Raw genomic sequence first — 20,926 nt, forward strand, 5'->3', positions numbered from 1 at the left:
TCGTACACCAAATGAGAAAAGACTTGGGACAATAACAAATAGAGAAAGCAGCCTTTATTCTCTTCATGATACCCCAAATACGCAATTGATATGGACATCAATAAGAACAAATTTTAACTGTTATAAAAAATTAAGTAAGACTCTTATGAAAAATAACAATGCCGTTAAATAGAACTTGATTGTTTAAAATTATCTGTTGTTTTCATAAAATTAGTTCTTCTGCTGTCATCAAAAAAATAGAAACAGATTGGCTTGCAATCAAAAGTATAAATTATTTTCCAATTTTTATAAGACAGTACTTCGTTCTGGAATATTTAATTTACTTGGCCAACCAAAAAGAACCACCGTAAGAGAAGATCATTCGGGCTTCAAAAAAATGATCTTTTCAAGTCTTCAAAAGATATTACAGCTGAATATCTCTAAAAGAATGGAAAAGACTTGTTAAAGGTGCTTTGCGCAGATGGATCACAAGTAGATTGGCTTTTTTTAGGAACAAAAACATTGCAAACGATCATAAAACTTGCAAACGATCATATTAATTATACTGTCGTAATATTTGAACATCTAAAGCCCATCGTCAATAATCTGATAGGCAAGTGTCGCTTTATAAGACCCTCATCATCCCTGCCATGTTATACGGTGCCGAAGCATGGACTATGACAAAAGCGAATGAAATCACCTTGGGCCGTTTCGAGGGAAAACGAAAGATAAAAGTCCAACGACTGAGATGGCTCTGTCACTTAGAGCGCACGGAAACCTTTGATCCGGCCCGGAATGTCTTGGAAATCACGTCCACAGAACATCGCACTTCTATAAAAGACCGCGGATCAGTTGGCGTGCATAAGTGAAAAGTGCCCTCACCCAATATGGAGTGCGCAACTGGAGACATTAGCTAGGGACCGAGCTAGATGGAGACTTTAAGTATGTAAGTAAGGACAAGATGTTAAAAAGTATAAAAATGTTTTGTGGTAGTATTCTTTTTGGACTTTTTTTTCTAGGTATGGCGCAGGCCCAGTTCATCAGATAAAAGACAAATCAATCAGGTAATGAAAGTTAAGGCCCTTATTACGAGAAGGGAATCGAACGTTCGACTTAAAGCGGACGTTTAAGAAATTCAATATATAGGAAAATTAAGATGGTTGAATTTCGATGTTCAAATGGGTTACCATTTCTTTTTCCAAACAAGTTGACTTTTGAAGTGAATATTGAAATGATATTGAACGCATTCACTAATGTAGTCACTACTTAGGGAAGTCATTCTGATTGGCTACTTCAAACTACAAAATGAGTTAAAATTGCCCCTTCGACGTAGTGTACAAATTTCAGCTACAAAGGTAGTGCTAACTGATTTGGACATTTCGCAATCGGTAAAAACTCAAGAATTCAAAATGAAAAAAGAAGCTGGGATACGACCCACACTGAAAAGTTCTCATCCCGTCTGTCTATTTGTCTTGCTTAAATGTTTGTAGGTTTTCGTGCTGGATTAAAAAAGTTAAAAAACCTGTCAACTGGATTTTTCTCAAAATTTTTCCGAATGTTGAAAACATTTCTTACAAGTTAAAATTAGTTCGAAGCCATAATCTCAAATTTTTTAAAAGATATTTGAATCGAAAATTAATGTTTATTAACTTTTTTTATTTTTTTTGTTTAGGTTTTTATTTTTTGTAAGAAAACGTCCAATTCGATTTTTCTCAAAAATTTACTGAATGTTGAAACTATATATTTTATAAGATAAAATTAGTTGGAAGCCATATTCTCAAATTTTTACAAAAATATTTGAGTCAAAATTCAATTCTTACCAAGTTTTGTTAAATTTTCTTTTAAGTTTTTATTGTTTGTAAAAACCCGTCAATTAGATTTTTCTCAAAATTTAACTGAATGTTAACAATATTTTTTAAAAGATAAAAGTAGTTTAAAGAAAATATCTTAAAGTTTTTAAAAGATATTTGAGTCAAAAATCAAGTTTTACCAACTTTGAGTAATGTTTTTTATATTTGTATTTTTTATAAAAAAACTGTCGATTCGATTTTTTCAAAATTTTACCAGATGTTAAAAAGTTTAATTTTAGTTGTACAAAATTTTTTTGGAGATAAAATCATTTTGTATTTGTAAAATTTTCGAAGTGACAAATTTTTTGTTTAGTTTTTTTGATTTATAAAAAAACCGTTGATACTTCTTTGGTATCACGTTACAATATATTATATCAAATTTAATTCAAGTCTCTAGCGATTTTTGTTCGTAAGATATTTAGGGTTAACCAAAATATTCACCTTTTTTTAAACTGTTATGGTAAAAAAACCGCCCACGCAATTTTCTTCACAACCCTTTCTGCATCTTTCTGCCTTAATATCTATATAACAAAATTTATTTGAAGTCGATATCTCTTCTGGTTCTTGAGCTATGTACGTACATCTTTCCAAATATCTTTTAATTCGACTCTAGGGACCTTGAAACGAGAAGAAATGTCAAAATTTTCAATTTGACAAAATACCTAAGCAAAGACCCTCTGTGCAATATCAATGTCATAGCCCATTTCTCCAAATTGTAAAAAATAACTATAATTATGTTTGAGCTTATAATAAACAACACTAGATGAATCGAACGTTCGTCTTTAATCGAACGTTTGAGAAATCCAATATATAGCAAATTTAAGATAGGTGAATTTTGACGTTCAAATGGGTTAACATCTCCTTTTCCAAATATGTTGACTTTTGAATTGAATATTGAAATGGAATTCATGAAGTGAGTGATTTTAAAAACGTTCGATATTAGTCGAAAGTTCCATTCGCTTCTCGTAATAAGGGCTTAACATCATGAAGAACATGATACCTCCTTATGCTGAAGAGAAATTAAATTAAATTAAATTAAATTCGATTAAATTCAATTTAATTAAATAAAATTAAAATAAATGCTATGCAGTGGCCTTTCCGATCGCCACATTGGATTTCAATACAATAGAACATTTGTGGGGTGATTTAAGAAGCAATATTAAAAAATGTTGTATGTAACAAACCATTTTGGATATCATAAATTAAGAATTGTTTGCCTTAACTAAGATTTGGATTGAATTTTTATTGGATTGGAATTTTAAAATATTCAAATATCAAATCGAAATTGAGTTTTGATTTTTATTTCTTAACATATAAAAATCCAGTGTCATATGTATGTTCCCAGTGAACTCTTCACCAAGTCAACCGATTTCGATGAAAGTTGGCATTTTATGTGTAATTTGGTCTAACTTAGGATATAGGATAGTTTATATTTCGATTAATGGTCTTAATAATTTATAATTAACAATAAACTGATTGTCAATGTTGATATTTGTTATTAATCGTAAGTTTTATAAGTCTCGAACAGATGGCGGCTTAAATCGGATTTTTTACAGAAAACTGTCGGACCATCTATCGTGAACTTCTCATAGCTGGTGCCACATTGGAATTCGAAATTTCTTTTTCAACAACACGTTGTGCAATGTGATATTTTGATCGATCTATAACGTAACATTGCTTTTTCTGGATTATCTCTCATTTAATTTTATGTGGTCTATATAATTCTGAATATTTCTTTTCAACAACTAAATTAAAGTTTCATTAATACAATAAAACTAGCGGCTCGTATCGGCTTCGCACGGGTAGACATAAATAGGTGCAACTCTAATATCATCTACACTGCTTCAGATATACTTATGTATGTACCTACTTTTTCTATAGTTAGTATCGACCTAATGAAAAATTGCTTTTTCCACGGGCAATTGTATGTGGCACTTTCTCGAGTAGGATCTCCTGAAAATCAATACAAATACCACAGCCAAGTTAGTGTACAGGGAGGCTTTAAGATAAGCATACACTTTTTTCTTTAGTGATTTATGGTAGTTTTAATTAGCATGCTTATAAATATAAATATATAACTTAAATATCTGTACCTATTTATGTCTACCCGTGCGAAGCCGCGACGGGCCGCTAGTACGTAATAATTTGTTTTATTTAAAATATGCAAATACAAATATGTATAAATGTATGGTATAATATATCACAAGTAATTGTATTACAAGGCGGTATACAAACTTGCGGTAAACACAATATCTCTTTTAATAGCATTTGAGGCTTCTTCCATTTTACTTTGTAAAGCTGGATTACCAATTCGAATTGCTGCAGTCTTAACATCACGTAGTGTTTCATCTAACTGCTGAATGCATCTTACAATAATGCCTTCTTGTACTTCTGTTAATTTCATAATTTCAGCAAAAGGCTATTAAGTAGAAACAAAACAATAAAAACAAAAAAAATAAAAAATTATAACTTTATTGTTTTTTTGTGGAATTTAAAAAAATCTTACCTTATTTCTTGCCCACTCGTACACAACTTCAACTAACCCGAAATTCAAACGATTTTCGGTTTCCATAACAACTTTATGCCTTAGTTCTTCAGTTAGAATAATATTGTTGATTTCTTCGAACTCTTTTACACACTATATACGAAAATATATCAATAAGAAAAAATACAATCGTAAGAATACAAATTTTTCACCTTTTTTAGTTTTTCTGGAATAACTGGTTCTCCTTGAATCTTTGCCTGAAACACTAATCCTGATAGTAATGCAGCAATTTCAGCTGGTTCCAAATCGTTGAACATGTTACATAGAATCAATTCCGTTATTAACAATTCATTTTGACCCATTTTACAAGCAACTTTTCCTTTCAGAGTTACTAAAAAATGAATATTATTATTAGAATTATAAAAAATTTTAAAACAGCACATTGTGTAACATCATAAGAATACATCGGTTTAAATTACAATATTCTCGAAAACCATAACTTCAAATTTGTAAGACATTAGTTTCAAGTATTTGGGATTATATCGAAACCTTACCGCAAAATTATCGTAAGCGACAAAAATCAAATTTTATAGGGGAAGTATTTATAGCGCATACATTGTTTTCGCTGTCATAATCTACGGTCGTTTTGGCGTTTACTATAACAATATCTGTTAAGATCACTATGTCCAAGAAACATTATTAATTAGACATTTAAAAAGGGTTTTAAAAGAAAAGTCATATTATAATTGCAAAATATATTTATTTACATTAAGGATTTGGAATAATGAGTTAGATTTATGTTTTAACTTAACACCACGTATTATTCCATCCTGGTTTTCAAACAAAATAACTATGTATAAATAATGAGGTCAATCAGACTATGTACTAGGTATACTTATATAAAATTAAGAAACATATTACATATTAATTTTCTCTATTCGAATCATCTTCGTCTGTTTCAGCTAGGGCATCACGTATGGTTCCATCATGCCTCATATTTAAATAATCTTCTGTTGGGTGTTATATTTTTATTGCACAGCTCCCTTAAATCTTTGTCTTTAGCTGTTGAAATATTGAGCTCTTCTATGTACAAAGGTGTGGGTCCTTTTTGGACCGTAGCAATGTTTCATCATCAGGTCCTCTAACCCGGTACAGGGCATAGGGCGTCAAAAAAACGTCTCCATCCTTCTTGATCTGCATCTAGATACCTTTACTGTGGCCACGTCTTTCTCTGGGAGTTAGCTTCCGATAGCACTGTAGATTTCCATGTTGTTTTTGGTCTTCCAACCCGCCGTGACCTCTGATGATTCCATTCAAAGGACTGCTCTATATTCTTTCTGATGTCGATGTCCAAGCGCCTCTGACTTGTCCTACGCCATAATTACTGGTTAGATATTGTTTGTGGCCAGTGAATTTTAAGGATGTGACGTAGGCAGCGGTTCACAAAAGCCTGCAATTTTCTAGAGATGGTGGCCGAGACTTTCCATGTTTCACAACCATATAATAGCACGGATTTCACATTGGATTTGAAGAATCTCAGTTTAGTGCGTAAGGAGACTTGACTGGATTTCCAAATTTGAGACAGAGCACCAAAGGCAACGCGAGCTTTATTTATTCTGCTTTTTACGTCCAGATCCTTACCACCATTTGCTGATACAATACTTCTGAGGTAATTAAATTGTTCTAACTCTTTAACAGGCGTTTCATGCAGAATAATACGATGTTGTGTTGGGGGGCCTGTTAGCATTATTTTTGTCTTTTTGCTATTTATTTTAAGACCGCACGATTCTCCTTTCACCCGTAAAGTTTGACACGTTTCCTTCAACCCACTGATGTTATTTTCCATGAGACATATATCGTCGGCATAGTCTAAATGGCTAAGCCTTTCAAACGTTCTCCATTGAATACCTCGCCTCTCAGTTGTACCGACGCTGGCCGTCAGAACATCATCTATCGCCAGCAGAAAAGAATTAGCGATAAAACATCCCCTTGTCTCACACCCTGACGCACTTCGAACGAATCGGATAGGTGCCCATTATGCAACACGAAACACCTTGCATTGTTGTAGGACTCCTTTATAATGACAACAATTTTTGGCGGAATTCCTCTCCCAAGAAGTGATCTCCATATACATTCTCGATTAACTCGGTCAAAGGCCTTCTCAAAATCTACAAAACATGAAATTCTGCAGACTGCTCAAGAACAATGCGTAAGGAGTTGATGCGAAAGCCAGTTTGATTCCTCTTGAGTGTAGTTGAGACTACTTCTAGCCTTTATCGAGGATTAAAGTTGCCATTAGCTTTGGGAAAACGGACAAAACGGTAATACCACGCCAATTGTTGCAGTTCTTGAGATCAGCTTTTTTTGGCACCTTAACAATCACTCCATCCTTCCATTCCATGGGATAGGTTTCGTTTTCCCAAACAGTTTGTATAGGCGGATGCAGGATACTAGCTGCTGTAGCTTTCAGCTTTCAGGAATTCCGCTGGTACTCCGTCAAGTCCGGCTGCTGTTGTTTTTGAGTAGATTGATCGCTGTTTCAATTTATCTACTGAAGGGTGTTCGATGTCAATATTCCTGCAGGATCTGCGCATCTCGTTAAGTCTCGTCTCGTTAAGGTCACTTCAGCACTCTGTTCAACGGGGTCCTCATTTAACAGGGCACAAAAGTGATCATTCCACCTGCGAAGTTGATCTTCAATTGATACCAAGAGTGTCCCATCCACATCCATTACAGGATGATTGTTGTTGCTTTTTTTCCCGACTACTTCTTTGGCTATTTGGTACAATTCTCGGATATCTCCTCTTTTTGCAGCGTTTTCAGCATTATAGCACTATCAGCGAGTCCATCTATCCTCACACAACGATAGACCATCTTGTGTGCAATTCGTTTCGCAATTAAGCCTTTCGTTGAGCGCCTGTCTCAGCGTTTATTTGCAGCTTCAACGATTTACGAAGGAGCCCATGTGGTTTTATTGCGAATGAAACTTTTAATGGTGATATGAATCGAGTCAACAGGCATCATGGTGTGTCCAGGTAAAAGATAAGTGACCTTTATTTCTGTAATTGTTGTTGCGGTTTTTAAGAAAAGAATTAACATTGATATCATTGCACGGTTTCTATTTTGCCCAGCACAGCTATCAGAATATAGATTTACAACACAATGAGTACCTTTGTGATCTAACATATTCAAATATTTAAAAATAACTGCAAATATTTCATTACAGCCCCCCACACGTAACAATATCCATTCTTGAGGTAAATATACTTTAGTGCTTTTATTGCGACAATTTAGTGGGATGGAACAGCAGGCAACATCTGAATGAACGATTTTAAATGTGCAATTTTTACTACGTCAGATTTGTTATGAGGATAAAGTTTATATGCCTTCTCGAGAGGTGTTGAGAATTCTATTGGAATTTTCGATGGTGTATCTCAAAGTCATTTGGGATATGTTTAGGGTCTTAAGTAAAAATTGTTGACATACTTTAATACTCTGAACATTGTAGCTTATAAAATAATCGCATGATTATGACAGCAGGATATCCTTTCGTCTTTTATCACACCCTAATCCCCAATAGTTTTCTAAAATATTATTCTGATCATCTTCAGTTAATTTATTTGTACACGAGCTTCCACATCTTTTATTGATACATAGGTTAAGTTGCATAGATTTCCGAACAGTACGGTTCTTTTTTGATAAAAGAAGTTTTGGTATAAGTTTTATTTTCCTGTATCCTCTTTTACCAACACTCGTTTCTTCATCTATTTTTTGCGATGACTCATCATCATCTGAATCACTGTATGATGAGGCTGCCTTACATGAATCTTCACTATCAAGACAGGCATTGTTGTCTTGGGACTCCAAGGACATCCTGGACACGTTTTGTTCTTGTTGGTCAAACAGTGAACTGGTGCTTGGTTGTATTCATTGATCAATGAAAACTGGAATAGTAGGATTGCCTATATTAGTATGATCATTATTATTTGTGATATTTTATATTGGTTATCTAAATCCATTAAAGTGTAAGAATTGTCAGTACCAGAATCACTTTAATCAACAAGTGGGTTGGTAATTTGCTCAGAATTTAAATCGATCAAAGATGGTGATGTGATATTGGTTCCATGTTAATATCGTTGTTGCTGTTTTTTAGTAACAATGAATGTAAAATAAAACCTATTCTCGGAAAAAGCAGTTTCGGTATTACAATTTTCTTGGTAAGGGGAGTGGTGATATTAACTGCGAAATTTTCTTCATTCGTGACTATAACAAACATATAATAAATTTAAATTTGACTAGTCTAATTTACCGTTTTTATCAATACTAATTAAACGCACGAATAATTTAAATGGGAGAATATTACATTTCAATTACCAAAATTAAAATACAATACATTACCCCTTACTTCTGGGGTCGACTTTATAGATATAACTGTCGTGTATCTGCAATCAATGATAAGCTGTAATTTTAACGTTTTTTAGGTTGAAACTATTTTTAAACCAATAATTCAATGAGAATGATATTTTAGCATCATAATTTTCGCGGATATAAGCACGGCACCACAGGTCACACTTCAAGGTGAAGCACGAATCGGAGTCGATTGCGATAACAAGTAGGGTCGGTTGCGCTACAAAAAAACAATTGCAGGAATGTAAGATACATTTGGTTGTTGTCGCTTACGTTAAAGCTTTACAAATAAATGTAGTCACGATAAATTTAACAAACGCTATAACTTTAAAACGGTTTTTTATGTGAGCGAAACATCAATCTGGATGGGTCCGTTATGGCTTAAAATAGTAGTTTCGATAAAAAACGCATTTTTGACAAAAGTGTCGCTTACGATAATTTGGCGGTAAGGACTCGATATTAAGAAGACAATCTGAATAAAAACATACACTTTCGATAATTCCACCAGTAGTTGATAATTTGTATCTGCACTAAATAAATGTTAGCTCTAGATTGACTATAATTCTTATGGTGCTAAGTTTTGGTCAAGTTTTGCCCTTTATACCTACATACCTTCATCTTGTTCATCAATATATTTAAGAGCCCTCAGAACTTCCAATTTATTACAATAATCTGGATACAAGGATAAGTTTTTAGTTGAATTTTTAAACTTCAAGTCTTCTATCCGTTTTTCTAGGATTTTCTTATCGTAAACCGCACTAAATTCTTGTTCAAATCCAGCAATATTCGTATGTGGCAAAACTTCGCTTAGTTGCTTCGATAAATTTTCCAGATTCCGAATTTCTGCCATTTCATTTCCATCGGACACATTTACTTCTGATGTAAGATTAATAAATTTTACCGATTCTGGTTGAGCTATGTAATTATTATTGAGCATTTGAAGCTCTGAAACCGCTTTCACAACCGATGTACTCGGTGGATTATCTCTGAAACGTTCAATTTGACGTTGCTCCCAATTGCGAATTATGACATCCGGATCAACTTTTATATTGGATTTGGTTATTTCTATAATATCATCCGCTTTGATATCTAAAATCGTATGACCCCCAATGCCGTCAGGTTGGAAGAACTTATTTTGCGGAGTTAAAGAAATCAATTTGTTAAAAGCCTCTCCACGATTTAGTGCTTCCTTAAAAGAAGTTCAAATATTTTATATTTTAGTTGTTTAAAATGTGAAGATCTAACGATCAAAATTCAAAATTAGTTGAAACAATTTTGGAAAGAGAAAATTCAAAAAACTTACTCTTGTATCATATGCTTGGTGATGATCTAGTACGAGAACTTTATAAACTGTATCTTTTCCAGCAACTGATTTACTCGATAACAAAATTCCCAATTTATTATAGTGGCGACCCTGTGTGACGACCAAAACGCGTCCAGTTTTCATTTCTTTTCTTACTTTTGGTTGATTAAGCAGAGATTTCTTTAAAATATAAACAAACAAAAGTCATATTGCTATTCATATTGAAACTGAATAAATTCAAATTACCATTAAACGGGATTTTTCTTTCAAATAATTCGAAGCAAGCACATAAAATCGCACTAACGGCTTCAAATGTTCACCTAATTCCGGCATCAAGGCGATCTTATCCTCAGCAAGCTTAAGTTGTTTTGCCTGCTCCGGTATCTGTTGTTTCATATTGAATTCCTTGAAACTAAACTGCATTATATCTTCCACTTTGATGCTTTCTATTCTCAAGCAATTCAATATAACAGAGTAGAGCAATAAAAATTGCGATTGTAACTTTTGGGGACTTCCCAAAATCATTGGACGTAAATCATTGGCTGGGGGTACGTCTTGTTTGCAGAGCAAAATCACTGTTCCATTCTCATCGTGACCACGACGACCAGCACGTCCAGCCATTTGAATGTATTCTCCTGGTTCTAAGTTCCTAACTTCCATACCATCAAATTTTCGATGAGAATCAAAAATGACTGTCCTTGCAGGCATATTCACGCCCATAGCGAATGTTTCTGTTGCGAACAGTAATTTCACTAATCCCGATTGGAACAACAACTCAACAATCTCCTTAAGAATGGGCAATATACCGCTGTGATGGACACCTATTCCACGTTCTAAGGAGTCCTTCATGGTCAGAACTTGAGGTAGCATACGATCTGGAGGCTTTAACTTCATCAGACATTGCTGGAAGAATTTTTGAACAGCACCTTTTTCTCGAGCTGTATTCAAATCACAAGATTGCAAAGCAAAGGCATTGGTGTCACAGCGTTTTCTTGATAGTGTGAATGCCACAACAGGCATTTTATTATTTCTTTTCAAAAAATCGATTAAGCCCACCCAAAGGTTTTGATCTTGTTTAGAGCCTATTTGTTTGCCTCCTCCACCTTTGGATTTACTGCTTGTGGATTCTTTTTTCTTTAAAACTGCCTGAGCATAGCCATCCTCAAGAAATTTGCCATTGGCGTCCACAATCAGAAAATTATCATTTTTACTCTTCCCACCACAACCTGTGTAGAGATAGTGCATCAATGGCACGGGTCTTTTCTCCGTACTGATAACATAAACCATTCTCTTTTTTGTGCTGCCAACCCAATTGGCGAGTTCCATGGTATTGGGAACGGTAGCACTTAACATTATTATGCGTACGTGGTCGGGCAGCAGTATGATAACTTCTTCCCACACATGACCACGTTCGGGATTATTGATATAATGGACTTCATCGAATATAACGTATTCCAAATCTCGGGTTATATCACTGCCACAGTATAACATGGATCTAAGGATTTCCGTTGTCATTATAAGACACGTCGATGTTGGATCGATTTGCAGATCACCTGTTATCAGACCAACATCCTTGAAAGTTGTCTTAAAGTCACGGTACTTCTGATTGGAGAGTGCTTTAATTGGGGAGGTGTAAATAGTTCTGGTCATGTCACGTTGGGACAAAGCAATTGCATATTCTGCAACGACTGTTTTGCCTATAAAACATTTTAGGGAAGAGAATTTTTAGCATGTAAGCCATTTTATTTGTTGTCAACCTACCTGCTGAAGTATGAGCAGCTACAAAAACATCTTTGCCTTCCTCGAGTTTAAGAATAGCTTGCTTTTGGAAAACATCCAATTCGAAGGGATATTCCATTGCCGGTGCGGGAACTTTTTCTTTAAAATCTGTGATTGGGTGAGAGATATCGACCTTTTCAGCCCATTTAACCTTCGCATCAGGATTTGTCATCACCTTCGATATGTCCAGAACAGGTCCAGAATCAACCTCAAGAAGTTGATCATCATTGGAAGAATGTTTAAATCCACTTAATTGTATGGTATTGCTCTTTTCTTCTTCTTCTTTGGTTAACTTTAACCACTCTTTAACGTCGATTTCTTCTTCCAAATTGGTCAGTAGATTAACATTACTTAAATTGGGCTTCTTAAAGTGTGATGAGTCCTTGAATTCATAGCCATGAGTAAAGCCCGGTGGGATTGTCAGCAACTCTATGTCGAAATTGAAATCATCGCATTTACTTTGTTTGATTTCTTTTTGTGGTTCATCTAGACCCCCCGGCCAAAATGGAAAGTTCATTTCGGAACCCCATGTCGCTTTGTCCAACAAATCCGGTTCGCGTCGCATTGACATTGAATTATTTGCCGTAGAACCAACATGCTCCACATCAGTTTCTACAAAGTCAAGGATCTCGCCGGTGATAAAATTCCTTTTTTGAGTAAGTTTAGTACTTGCCGGACACGGAGGCAAGTTGAAGAGCCGGGTTTCATCTAATTTCCGTGGAATGATACTGGGCAAGGGATCATGTATGGAAATGTTTGGACAGAGTATATAGTTTCTTAAATGTTTTATGTTTTCATTCTCTATTTCCTTCATTTTTGTATTGTATTATAAATATTTTAAAAAATAGTTACTCTTAATTCTTTTGAAACAAAAATTGTATTGACATTCTTGAACTGTCACTTCATTATTTGTCTTGTCAATTCATGAAGAAGTTCGTTCTTTTTTCGAGTTTGTTTGACGTGTTTGTTCATAGGCCTGTTTCAATACTTTCTTAAGGTGGCGCGCCTACTAGGCAATAATATTTTCGATTACAGAATTTGATGAATAAGTTTGTGGACGGATTTAAATTGAATTTTTGACTCTTAAGCACAATTCACATGAGAACGACCAAAGACCAACGAATGAACGAATATTCGCGGATTTTGACATTTCTTTCACATGAGAGTTTTTAATTCGTCGCGAATGAAGTTTGACAAGGAGCCACAGCCAAACACCATTTATCACCGAAACCAAAACAAGAATGATTTTTTTAGGTTAAGTACGCGCGATTATTTTATTCGTTGCGAGTGTGGATAATGTGGAACGCGAATAAAGTTTGACAGTTCGTATCAACTATAATTTGTTTTCTTAAATTTATTAATGTACGATATTGAAAAGTCAAAATCAAAATCAAATAGACACTAAATTGCTATCATTTTGTTAAGAATTTGTGTGAAAATATGTTGATCACATCCAACTCGGATTAAAATATAAATTTCTAATATATAAAATTCTCCTGTCACAGTGTTAGTTGCCATACTCCTCCGAAATGGCATAACTATTTCCTTGAAATTATGCATTCGGTAGGTCTGAGAATAGGTTTGTATCTATTTTTTATATTGCTAAGTGCTATGTTTTGATTGCATCAACATCGTACACGGTGCAACGATCTTACGATAGTATTCAATGACACTATGAACAGTGAAGCATTGATTGCTATTGTGGATCTTTCAATTATCATTGCCAACTTACCACTCAGTTATTTTGGTATGCATTCACCAAATCGAAAGCATTTGAATCGTGAACTACAATACAATACTGTAGAAATGGCAGCGATTGTCGCTTGCAATGTCCCAAGTGAATGAAGAACAAAGAACTATTTATGATCACAAAATGCTCGCAGTGTCGGCAGGACAAGGTGGATTCTTTTTTTATGCACCAGGTGGAACTGGAAAACCATTCCTTATTTCGATAATTCTTGCTAAAATAGGATCAATTAATGGAATCGCATTGGGTGTTGCATCTTCTGGCATTGCGGCAACTTTATTGGATGGAGGCAGAAAAACTTTTGTACATACAGTGCCGCTCACTTGAATAGCGCCCCTACTATGCAATATGTAACTGTATAGAATTCGGGTCTTTGAGTCAGTATACCGTTGCAATATTTGTATATTTTAATTATCTCTTAAATTGCTCTCTCTGTGACCGAATTCATACATTGGAAATGTTCCGTTAAATATAGTTTTTGTTAACTTTATTGAAACTACTGTGAAAAACGTGGTTTTATTTAGGTTCACTTGAATAGCACCACCGCCTATATTATCAGTTTTCGTGTGGATTACAAGCCAGGTAGTTATTACAAAATATTTTTCCATTTCTTTTAGTCATTTTAAGATAATTTCAGTCAAAATGGGTCGTGGTAAATCATTGGCAGAGAACGAGAAATCTAAAATTAAAGCTTATCGCGAGTGTGGCCTGTCTATTCACCAAATAGCTAAAAAAAAGGCAACGAAGCCGCAAAGTTATATCCACATTTTTACGGAACGAGTCCAGCTATGGTAAAAATATGAAAGGCCGAACGTCTAGTGTCGTTAGCGCTGCTGACAAAAGAGCAATCCTGCGACTCGCGTCAAACTCGCATGATTCTGCCCCCAAAATAAAAGAAAAAAGTGGTGCCAAAGCAAGTGTATCTACCGTAAAACGGGTAATTTGTAATGCTACACACTTAGAAAGATTAAAGCTTAAGAAAAAACCACGGCTTAACCCGTCCCGTAAAGAGCAACGCCTTAGTTTCTGTCGTGCTAACATGACATGGAGTAAGGAATGGTACCGTGTTGTTTTCTCTGACGAAAAAAAAATTAATTTAGAGTGGCCTGATGGATTTAACTATTACTTCCATGATTTTCGGAAAGAGGAACATCATTTGGATCGTTTACACAGCCGAGTGGGCGGTGTTATGGTTTGGGGAGCCATTACTTATTATGGAACTTTGGAGTTGCAGTTTTTGACTCGTCGTATGAATGCGCAATCATACATTGAGGTACTCGAGGAGGTTTTTCCTTAAATAAAGGAATTGTTTGGTGACTTGTCATGGAAATTGCAGCAGGATAACGCACCCATCCACAATGCCAGAGTAGTAAAACTATTTCTAGAGCGCCAAAATGTCTCATTGTTAGATTGGCCACCATATTCGCCAGACCTAAACATTATCGAAAATGTTTGGGGGTGGCTTACTCGCAAAGTATATGAATCTGGGAAACAATATGGTAGTAAAGATGAGCTAATAGAAGCCATTAAGTGTAGTTGGGCCTCGATTTCACTGTCCTATATCAAAAACTTGTATGATTCCCTACCGAACAGGATGTATGAGGTTATTTATAATCAAGGCGGGACCACCCATTAATAATGTTTGTTTTTATTCATAAAATTAATGTTAATAATTGTGTTCCTTATAATTTAAATTTGTTTAAAAGTTTGAAAATATTAATAAACTAATTTTAAATAAAGAGGTGCTATTCAAGTGAGCTAAAATTTGATTCAAATTTTTTGAGTCACATCACTTTAAAATGTATATAAAAATAACCACTGTTAATATACATTCCATTCTTTCCCTTTTTTTACAGAACTTAATAAACTTGATTTAAAAGAAAAAAAGAGTCATTTTCATTACTTGTTTTAAAGATATTGAGCTTTAAACTCGAATTAAAGGGGGGTGCTATTCAAGTGAGCGGCACTGTATATATATTTGAATAGTACTATCATGAAGGGGAACGCTCGACCTGACATCTTTTAACGACTTTCTAAACAATTCGTTACACATGTTTTGCATGTTGAATGTATTGGGATGAGGGTAAAAATGAGCGAGAATTTCAATATAAAATAATAAATTTCCAGATTATTTAAAAAAAAACAGAAGAAAGAGAAGAATCTATTCTATTCTATCTATTCAAATTCAGCGAAAGTTAGAGGGAGGCAATGAAAAGACATTTTTATAATTTATTATTTATATTTTGTATAATTTGGTTTTTTGATTGGTTGATTGGCAATAAAGAAAATAAAAAAAAAAAAACAGAAGACAACAAATAATTAGAATATAAACTTTTGTGGTTGGCAATTAGAAAAATTAAGGTTTCCCTTTTTTTTCGAATCATTTTCAAATGAGACAAAAAATTTTAAGACATGCTAATAATAATGCGAATGTTTTTTGTTTAGCTTTCTTTAAGGGATAAATAATATAAAAAGATTCACTTTAACAAGGTAAATGTTATTAACTTGCCATAAAAAGTTATTGTAATGGGCCCGATTTATCAAATTGAAAATTTTGATATTTCCCGACTTTTCAAGATCCTATGCGCTGAAGATGTTGAGGGTTTCAAAAGTAAAATTATAGTTCGAAAGTTGCAAAGACGAAAGTGGAAACATTAAAATGGAACCCAAGAAAATCAAACGAGGCATTACTCTTGCTAAGCGCTTTTTCTTTGGGCTAAGAAAGCAAATGAGTTGCAAAGCCCTTTCTCGAGTGACCAAAATTCCGCTATATAGGATCCTAATTACCCTCGTCCTAATATATGCTGCAGAAGCATTGACTTTGGCAAAAGCGGAAGAAAACACCTTGGATCGTTTCGAGAGAAAATATATTTACGTGATCTACGATCCCTTATTAATAGAAGGTGAGTGGAGAAGAAGTTGGAACGACGAGTTCTACGGGTTGAAGCGAACTACACTTAGACAGAAGGATGAAAGTCTAACTATTGAGATGGTTGGGCCACGTAGACCGCATGGAAAACAATGCTCTGGCGCGGAAAGTCTTCGAATCTACGCCCACAGGACAGCGCAGTAAAGGAAGACTGCGAATCAAGATCTTTTTGCCGGCGGTGATGATTCGGACAATGACCCCGACTATATAGAAGACCACTCTGATTCCGAAAGTGCCCAGAGTGCAGAAGTGGACCATTGCTATATATAAGTGGTCTAAAAAAGCTGCCAATTTGCCCCTCAGGGAATTTTGGTCTGTAAGATTCGGTGTATCTCTCTTTAGAGCCACAACGTCACAACACCGATTTGAATTTTTGGCAGCATGCTTGCGTTTTGATGATAAGACAATACTAGAGTCGAGCGTAAGGAGAACGACAAATTTGCAGCGATTCGTGAAATCTGGGAAATTTTCTTAGGAAACTGCATGTCACTTTATACTCCCTTCGAGTATTGCACAACTGCTGAGCAGCTGATGGACTACATATGTAACTGTCCATTGCTCATTTATATGGCCTTTAAACCAGACAAGTATAGATTGAAATTTTTAATGATGAATGACGCACGCACATGGTATATGGTAAATGCAATACCTTACTTTGGCAGAGTCCAAGTTGAAGTGAATAAATCAGTGCCTTCATTTTATGTGCGAAGATTGTCCGAGAGTATCCATGGAACTGGAAGAAACATTACATTGGATAACCGATTTTCTTCTGTACCACTATTTCAGATGATGCTGACGCAGTATAATTTGATAATGTTGGGCACTCTTCGGAAGAACAAAAAAGAGAGATTCTAGCACAGTTCCTAGTTCCAAACCAAGAAAATTGTTCGAAATTCGCATTCGATTAAAACAAGGCATTGGTTTCGTTTGCTCAAAAAAAGAACAAGGTAATTGGTTTTATCCACAAACCACTACTCCGATGATGTTGATCTAGAGTCAGGTAAGTCACAAATGATGGATAGATAGATTAGATTTATTGTTTCTTTTCTTGTTTATGTACATAAATAATATTTACAAAAATCGATAAGTATCGCTTTGCCGTCTGCCAAATGATCTCAGACTACAACAGCACCAAAGGGGAAACTTATACATTCGACAAATTGTATCATTCCTACACAACTTCCAGAGCTACGCGTCGGTGGCCTTTGCGAGTTTTCTGTGGAATGCTGGATCATGCTGGCATAAATGCTACGATACTATACAGACTAGCTCAACAAAACAGAAAAACTTCAAGAAAAGATTTTCTGTACGAACTTTTGCACAGCCTTGTTGAGCCCCAGCTAAAAAGAAGGCTCCTAATGAATGACTGAGACGGTCTTTAAAGCAGATTATTAATGGAGTTCTAAATGATGAATCCCAAGTTGAACCCACAAGTTCTACAACACAACAACCAACAACATTGGAAAAAATATATTCGTTGCAACTTTTGTGACAGAAAGGAAAAAAGACCGAAGAACAAAAAGACAATGTGTTACGTGTCGCCAGCCTATGTGCGAAGAACATCTTCGAAACATATTCGCTTATCAATTGAGCTTGTTCAACTACTTCGCTAACGATAGTTGGAAAAAAAATCAGATGAAATTAATATTATCAATTACATATATTTTTTTTTAAATTATTTCATAACTTTTTTTAAAAATAATATTTTAATTTAACACATTTTTTCTATGATTTTCCATACTAATTTTATTTAATGCTGCATCTGGCAGAATTTTTGGCAATATCAAATATATGATCATTCAATAAAAAGTGATCTGTGATACACATACCATGTTCTGAAAGTTGATTAGTTTCTTGGATGCAAGTGCCACTCATAGATAGTGGCATCGGTGGTGTGTTACGCTTTAACGACAGTAGACAGCTTTTTTCGATTCTGCATTGTACAATGCTGTCAAGATCATAATTTAATGAGCTTATCATACGCTGCCGTTTAAGTTCCACATCCGAAGGACAAGGATGTGAATCTAGAAACGAGTATGAGAACCTGAGGCGAAACAGTTTAATGGATTAGAACGCGAGTCGGAGACAAAACGGAGCCCTGGGGAACACCAGCATTTATTTTATGAATTTCAGACTTGGAACCATCCAATACAACTTGTATTGAACGGTTAGAAAGGTAATTTCTAATCCAATGAAAAAGAGATTCATCAATACCATAAGCACGCATTTTCGATGAGAGAGCTTGGTGCCAAACTCTATCAATTGCTTTTGAAATATCAAGTGCAATACTCTTACTTTCTCCAAAACGATGTAAAGATTTGTTCCACTGTTCGGTGAGATGAACCATGAGATCACTATTGGACCTCTTGCTACGAAAGCCATACTGTCGGTCATTAAGAAGGGGAGTATGGCTTTGAGGGGAGGAGGATTTGCCTTTTCTAGGGACAGGCTGGACAAATGCAGTTTTCCATCCACTCGGGAAGAGACCTGTAGAATAGGACAGATGAAAAAGCTTACGCAGTGGTTTTGCAAGCGTTGAAGAACACTTCTTCAGAACGATAGTGGGAATACTATTCGAACCAGAGGATTTATGTATGCCAAGGTCTTTCAGTACTCTTGCGACTGCACGAGTGCGAAAGAAGATTCGTCCCATAGAATTATTTACGCTCTCAAGAACAGGAGGATGCCTGACACTTTCCGGTAACATCAAATAAACAGCAATCTGTGCTACAAGCAAATAGGCTTTCTCAATCGATCTTACATTTTGAATGTCTTTACTACCTTTGGGACATTGTAGTATTTTTTGCTTAATTTTCCTCAGTCGGGTTGGCTTTCTAACAACGGAAACTTACATCTCTGAACCTAATAACCTCTTTACAGCTCGAATCAAACCATGAGTTCTCTTTGGGTTAGATAGATTTTACCCTGTTCGGGATAAAATGTCTCATTCCACAAAGAATTAATTTTGTAACCATATCTGGAATCCACGTCACTATCGAGGAAGCATAGTGACCAGTTAAAGTTCCTAAAAAATTCATTGAGACCGTCCCAGTTGGCTTTCTCGTATTGCCAAAAGGTTCTCATATGAGTTTTTTCTTTAACTGGGTTTTTTAAAAGATGAGAATTTCGCAGATACGATACAATGGTCTGATGTGCCTAGAAGCGATAATACACTGATTGTGTATTTACTAGGGTCAGAGGTAAGGTAGGGTGTTGGCGGATTGACCTGCAACGCCAGGGCCAGAATAACGAAGCCAAGATGAATTGTGTATATTGAAATCACCCGCAATGACGATTTCAGTGTGAAGATAATGGGCAAAAATTCTTTGAATGGAGTCAGACAGAGCATCAGATGAAGTTAAGGTTTGTGTTAGAGCACAAAACATATTGTGGCTGAAGTTGGTATGCAATATCATTTCTTATATATACGGCTAATCCATGATGAGGAACAAATAATGGCACCAAGTTATACCCATTTAGATTGAATTCCGAATGGTCGGAATCTTCACTTATTTAAGTTCCACTTAATGCCAAAACAGCTGGCCGGTTTCATACTGTGTGGACATACGTGGCATAAACCACGAATGTTACTAAAGTTCACCTTGAATTCACTCAACATTTTAATGTATAAAACACGTAAAACAACAAATTCGAGCAGGTGCCTAAAAATGGAAATCTGGAGCAAATAACAAAAGTAGCATCACAAGGCCCTTACATGAATGGAAATAATTAAGAAAAATTAGTTTTTCTGACTTTTGGATTTTATGAGAATTTTTACACAATGCTTAGAAACTAAAATGAAGGTAGAAACACTTACCATGTCCCATTTTGAGGTTGACCCGTTTTGGCGTCTTATTTTACTCGACTTAGTCGAGTAGAAAATAGACATATACCGAAGCAGGAATTACTAAAGAGATTTTATTTGTAAGTGCGATTACCTAAAAAAAAAACAAAAATATGGATATCCTTATGCATTAAAAGATGAGTTGAGGATATATTTATTAATATTGTATCGGTTCAAGAGTAACTCTAATTTACTTATCCTGAATTTTAACGACCATACCTGTTATATTCTTTCAAATGAACATAAGACTTTGAATTTTTTGAACTATAATCAAAATTTAAGCAAGGAAACGTACATACATACATATGTACATTAATTTAAATACTCAAACACAAATAATCAATTTGGATTATACATAATGCGAATTTATTTTAAGTGTTTCCATTTACCTAAAGAGAAACGTATCAAATCAAGTCAATTTTTGTCAACTTATAAACTACCTATTCCTATTCTGACTTAATTATGTATGAATTGAAACAAAACACGAAATCTATAATCATTGATTAAGAAAAAAAAAATACTTTTACTTTTCTCCAGATTACGAAAGCAAAATTTCACCTAAAATTTAGTTTAAATTTAAAAGATCAAATCTTTTGCAGACAT

The 20,926-nt window shown here is 34.9% G+C and overlaps 1 protein-coding gene across 1 annotated transcript; it reads right to left on the bottom strand.

Moving 5' to 3' along the window:
• Window positions 1-3,963: 3,963 nt before the first annotated feature.
• On the bottom strand, window positions 3,964-12,697 carry LOC129940348 (SKI2 subunit of superkiller complex protein). The gene is made up of 7 exons (XM_056048658.1): window positions 11,786-12,697; window positions 10,271-11,721; window positions 10,025-10,204; window positions 9,334-9,910; window positions 4,527-4,705; window positions 4,336-4,467; window positions 3,964-4,248 (listed from the first exon to the last, which is right to left on the bottom strand). The coding sequence occupies exons 1-7, from the start codon at window positions 12,615-12,617 to the stop codon at window positions 4,045-4,047; spliced, it is 3,555 nt and encodes a 1,184-aa protein (XP_055904633.1). The 5' UTR covers window positions 12,618-12,697; the 3' UTR covers window positions 3,964-4,044.
• Window positions 12,698-20,926: the final 8,229 nt, after the last annotated feature.

Source organism: Eupeodes corollae, chromosome 1 (genome assembly GCF_945859685.1).
Source record: "Eupeodes corollae chromosome 1, idEupCoro1.1, whole genome shotgun sequence".
Taxonomy (NCBI): Eukaryota; Metazoa; Arthropoda; class Insecta; order Diptera; family Syrphidae; genus Eupeodes; species Eupeodes corollae.